This window comes from Pseudorasbora parva, chromosome 9 (assembly GCF_024679245.1).
Source record: "Pseudorasbora parva isolate DD20220531a chromosome 9, ASM2467924v1, whole genome shotgun sequence".
Classification (NCBI taxonomy): domain Eukaryota; kingdom Metazoa; phylum Chordata; class Actinopteri; order Cypriniformes; family Gobionidae; genus Pseudorasbora; species Pseudorasbora parva.
This window is the reverse complement of record NC_090180.1, coordinates 22,261,099-22,266,435: the sequence shown is the minus strand read 5'-3', so window position 1 is coordinate 22,266,435 and position 5,337 is coordinate 22,261,099. Positions and strand designations below refer to the sequence as shown.

The 5,337-nt window shown below is 37.1% G+C and overlaps 1 protein-coding gene across 1 annotated transcript; it reads right to left on the bottom strand.

The window, feature by feature from the left end:
• Positions 1-298: 298 nt before the first annotated feature.
• bambib (BMP and activin membrane-bound inhibitor homolog (Xenopus laevis) b) lies at positions 299-4,714 on the bottom strand. Its single transcript, XM_067453187.1, has 3 exons — positions 4,276-4,714; positions 3,504-3,785; positions 299-2,556 (listed from the first exon to the last, which is right to left on the bottom strand). The coding sequence occupies exons 1-3, from the start codon at positions 4,349-4,351 to the stop codon at positions 2,141-2,143; spliced, it is 774 nt and encodes a 257-aa protein (XP_067309288.1). The 5' UTR covers positions 4,352-4,714; the 3' UTR covers positions 299-2,140.
• Positions 4,715-5,337: the final 623 nt, after the last annotated feature.

Sequence of the window (5,337 nt, the reverse complement as noted above, 5' to 3'; positions counted from 1 at the left end):
GACTGAGTCAGTCAGTGTAGCGCTACTGTAAAACAAGACATGATTGTAATAGCTACCACACCACACTGCCATGCCCTTATGCTGCTGCTGCTAATGACTCCAATGCCTCAGTCGAGCGGTTGCAACTGTGCACGTGTTGACATACTGAAGCATTAGCCAAGACTTTTCCCTCCGGGTATAATGAGCTTGTCAATATCGTACACAACACTGAGTACTTTCAGTGCTGTTCAGCTTCACAGAACCACCCAATGCGATCTCACTGAACAAGAGGCAATAAAGATGCAAAACACCAAACTGATTACTTCTGGAACATACTTCAATATTTATTTATTAATATTTACAGTGAAACATCTTTACAGTGAACAAAATCTACAAGCAGGTCAGAGGTGACTGGTGAATGTTAGTTTACACAAAAGTAAAACACCTGTCATCTTTTACTCGGGCTCACTCAGTTCCACACTGTTGTGATCTGTTGAACACAAAAGTCCATAAGGTCCAAAACTTTCAATCTCATTAACATCAAGATCAAAGCACCAATAAGGTTTGATGGTACTGATGTATCAGCATATTTGATTTGGGCTTTGTGTACACGAATGTATCAATTATTTGATATGTGAATTAATCAATTTTGCTCGTTCATCATACAAAGTGATCATATTGCTTCAGGAGACTTGCATTAAACCAAGATTTGTATGGATTATTTGTATGCTTCCTTTATTTTTGAGCTTGAAACTGTTGGAACTCATTTACTTCCACTGTCTGGACTGAAACAGCAGAAATCATTAAAAATGTTGAGTTTGGAACACCACAAGGGTGACATAATTCATTTTTTTTTTGGGTGAACTATAACTTTAACAATGAAAAGTCACATATTCACACACCAGCAATCCTTCTTCACTGTAGAAAATGGACAACATTTTACTTTAGGGGTACAATAGCTTGTCCCTGGGGAAGTATGCTTAAAGGCTTAAAGTGCCTTGTAATGCGCAGCATTATTCAATGTGTTGACGTAATTTTCACTGAAAAAAGACATATCGACATATCGTATTTTCACATATCGAAACAGCTCCTCCACTTTTTTTTATGTTAAAACAGCCAATAGTGTTTTGTTTATATTACAGCTTGGCCAGAACCGTTGAGCTCAGTAAAACCTCAGTTTCCTCCTAATCTCGAACAGTTTCTCCTTCTGATCTCCATATTGCTTTTTAAATATAGAATTCTGTGGAGAAATCAAATGGGTTTGATATTTTTTATGGTCTGTGCCGACTCGCGCATATGATCCAATGCCATACGACTTAATTTGCCCCGATGGGAAGTATATTTACAGTGTCTGAATCATCCCTTATATAGTGCACTATGTGCCATTCACCATGTAGAAAACAGTAAATGTGTGAACAAGTGACCGATTTTAGCCATGCAGCTTCAGCGTCTGTTTCTAATGTAGGGGGCGGAACGCTTTAGATTCTAGAGAGCATTTGATTCGACAGAACATCTGATGAGAAGCTGAAGTGTAGCGTAATATCATCAAAATAATTGATCCATTTTGGCAGAAGTGAGATACCTTCTAAATGTGAATTTTGTCATGGTTTGGAGCACATTATTTTAAAGATAACTGTAAAGGTAACATAAATATACTAAAAAGCCCCAAAACGTAGATTTTGATTTCATAGTGACTTTTTGGGCAATTGTTTTACTTTATCTACCTCTGAAAACTGTTTATTAGCACCTTAAAAGTAGCATTACGCACCCTTAAGGTGCAACTATGAATTTATGAAGCCATTGTACCCCTACTATTTTTGCACATTTTTTTCTGAGAATGTTGACATAATGGTCTTGCACCACTATTAAAGCAAATCCACTGTAGTTTCTTTATACAAAAAGTGCAAACGTTAAAACCAAAATATATTTCTTGGAATCCTTCGGTTATAAAGAATACCAGCACGAAGCCACTCCTCGTCACAGCCTATAATACAAGCAGTCTTCTCCTCAAGTCTCTAATTCAAGTAAAGTGCTAGAGCAACAACCATATGGTTAGAGCTTTCAAGTGTTCTCTTTTGAGTTCTTGTTTGCAGTTTCTCCGTTGGAAGGGTTGAAGTTTAAGTCAAACAAGTCCCACGAAGGAAACAAAATTCTAAAGTCATCACACAAACTCCAGTTTGCCTCGGCCGCTGTACTTTCCCCAATTGACCAAGGATAGAAGTCGCTGACTGCTAGGATCTGATTGTCTAATCTTGTCGCAGGTCAAACAACAGTTCTCATGACCTCCTACTGGAACCATACACTCTAAGTCCAGTTTGGCCACATGACCCTTTGTGAGGTGTTGGCCGTGAAAGCTGTAATGAAGGCGAGACAGCATTTCTCGCCGCTGCTGTCGCAGTCTTCGGTTTTCGCTGCGGAGCATACGAATGGCCAACATGATGAGGAGGACCAAGATGAGGCCACCGGCGATGGGTACGGTGATGACTGCAGCACGGAACCATACCTCCTTAGAGGAAGGGATTTCCTGTAGACGCGCAATCACGTGACGGCTGCCTTCAGTTTGATGTCGGCGTTTATCTAAATAAGAACAAAAAATGTTTTAAGGCCATGACGTTATGACGCAAATGAAGAAAAGCAATGACACCCTTTTAAAAGGATTGTTCAAATAAAAAAAACTCTTCAAACGCAAATGGACAAGACATTTCAGAAACGAAGAAAGTCAATGAGATTCAAAATTACTTCTCACAGAAAAAAAGTTCCCCCCCCCCCCCCCCCCCCCAAATATCCTTTTCTCTGTGTGTGTGTGTGTAATACATAGAAAAAGAAAGTCATACAGGTTTGTAACAACATGGAAGTGATAAAATCATGATTTCTATTTTGGGGTGATCTATCCCTTTAAAAAGAATTTAGGAGGGGAAGTTGTTTCTTGGTTAAATTCAATATTTCAGCTTCAGTTCAGGTCAAGGCTGTACAAAGTGATATTATTAGAGAGCAGAGTGGCAAAAAGAGCAATTGAGTAAAAATAATAGTAAAAATAATAATAAAGGTTTACACTTTATTTTACAGTGTCAGCTCCATATTACATTTAGTTACCATATTTATAATCATAAAGAAGGCTATTTTACATGCAGCTAACCCTAGCCCAAACCAAACCCTAATGATAACCCTATAGTAAGTACATGTAGTTATGTAATATTACTATGTAACAAAGACACCTTAAAAGGGGGTTTCACTTTATTTTAAGCTGTCATTGTTACAGTGTATTTTTACATTTAAGTACTGAGTAATAATAATTACCTACATGTACTTACTATAGGGTTAGTGTTAGGGTTGCACATCTCAAAATTCCCAACAAGATCTAAAAACAAAAGCATTATCCATGTTTGTTTTGCATTATCCATTGACACAGTCAGAGGTTTTAGCCTATTATTTGGCCAAGTAGGCAGTTAATGATTAAAATGGCTGATCAAAACTGGCTGATTTTTATCTGTCTATCTCTAGCAAAAACTAAAGAAGACTCGTACCATGAATTTCACTTCCTCTGTATGTGAGTTCTTGCAGGCCTCTGTAGTTGCACATATCCTCATGGCAACACTGAAGTTTGGTCGATCCATGAACGCTATCATAGGTTGACTCTGGATGGCACATTTTCCCAGAGTTCAGCAGAGGGTCGTAACACCCGTGAGATAAAAGAGACTTGGTGCTTTGAGGGTCTAAGGTGCGGGTGAAGCAGGCATTCAGCTCCGATTTGCACATGTAACCGGTGGCCACGCAGTGGGGTGCATCGCAGTAACACCGTATTTCTCCTGTTACAACAAAAAGAAAAATTACCCATAGTTTTGCGAGAATGCCCTTTACGCCAACTGAAAACAATAAGTCATTTTCACAACCGTTCAAAGATAGTTTCCACAAGTTCATATGACCCCATGTTTGATATTTGGCTTTCAGACTTTTGGTTATTTTGCTCTGACAGAACAATAAAATATTTTGTATTGATATTTACATAGGCCTATATGTGCTCATTTACGCTGTAAAAAGTAATGCAAACACAGAGCAGTGTATAATCTATTATTATTAATAATAATTAGTTTCTCAGAAAACATGTTGGTCACACTTTGCATTACTGCTCATGTTAGTGTAACAACTATGTAATAATATTGTAATTGTAAATACCTACTGTAGCTTTAAATCACTTTTGTTAGTTTTATTACTAATGCAATTCATTATATTTAAAAAGGAATTGTGAATAAACCCATTAATACACCATTCTGACTATATGAGCACTCATTTACTCACCTTTAGTGAGGAGAACAGCCATCGCGCATAGCTCGAGCTGAAGCCAAATGGAAACGATACTGCTGTTCCGCTGCATTGGACAAAACACTTTGCCGTTCAGATTAGCATAGATACGGACTTTATAGCCAAAAATACCGTGTTAATGTCCAAAATGTGTTCCAACTCGCTTTGTTCAAAACATTTCGTAACATGTTTGAATAGAAACGATCACATCGTGGTTCAGTCCTCGCTGCTCTCTTCGGGACTTCCAGATAAAATCATTTGAGCGCAGAAAAGCCGACGCGCAGACTTCTGGTTGAAATTAAAACCCCATGTTATAATCCATTCGTGTTTAAAATAGGATGCGAAATTCTCTGACTTCACAACTATTCATTCGGATAATCTCCTGTGTATATACTCCGCTTGAGTGCTCTTAAATGCTGAAGACTTGGGAATGAGAGGGCAGCTCCTCCTTTTAGAGAGTCATCGCTGGGCTGTTTCATTCACGCGCGTGAGTTGTGACTGTTGCCTCCCCGTGTGCCCATGCACGGCTAATACAGCTTAACCCTGATGTTCTGAGGGAAAGCATGACTTGACTTAATGTAACATACAGTGACCCCTGTGTGTAAAAAAATGCCAATGGTTAAATATTTTCTCCTCACCCTATTAGCCATAATGCATTGCAAAAAAAAAAAAAAAAAAAAAAAGAAAAAAAAAAAAAAAAAAAGATTTTCTTACTTAGTATTTTTGTTTTGTTTCTAGTCAAATTTCTAAAAAAAAATATTCTTACAATAAGAAAAATTTGCTAGACAAGTAAAAAATATTGTCTTGTTTTTGGGGAAAAATACCTCAAAATTAAGAGTTTTTGCTTAAAATAAGATAAATAATCTGCCAGTGAGCAAAATAATCTTGTTTTAAGATTATTTTGGGTATTTTTCCCAAAACAAGACAATTACTTTTGCTTTTAAATACTTCTTCTTTTAAGAAATTTGAGATGTTTGGACTAGAAACAAGAAACAAATACTAAGTAAGGTTTTTTTAAATTTATTTTTATTTTATTTATTTTTATGTATGGTTTTATGT

Excerpts from the sequence above, each read along its gene's own strand:
- bambib (XM_067453187.1), bottom strand. The coding sequence starts at position 4,351 with ATGCAGCGGAACAGCAGTATCGTTTCCATTTGGCTTCAGCTCGAGCTA. Across the intron at positions 3,786-4,275 it reads GGCTGTTCTCCTCACTAAAG|GAGAAATACGGTGTTACTGC; the intron begins GTGAGTAAATGA and ends TTGTTGTAACAG. Across the intron at positions 2,557-3,503 it reads CAGAGGAAGTGAAATTCATG|ATAAACGCCGACATCAAACT; the intron begins GTACGAGTCTTC and ends GTTCTTATTTAG.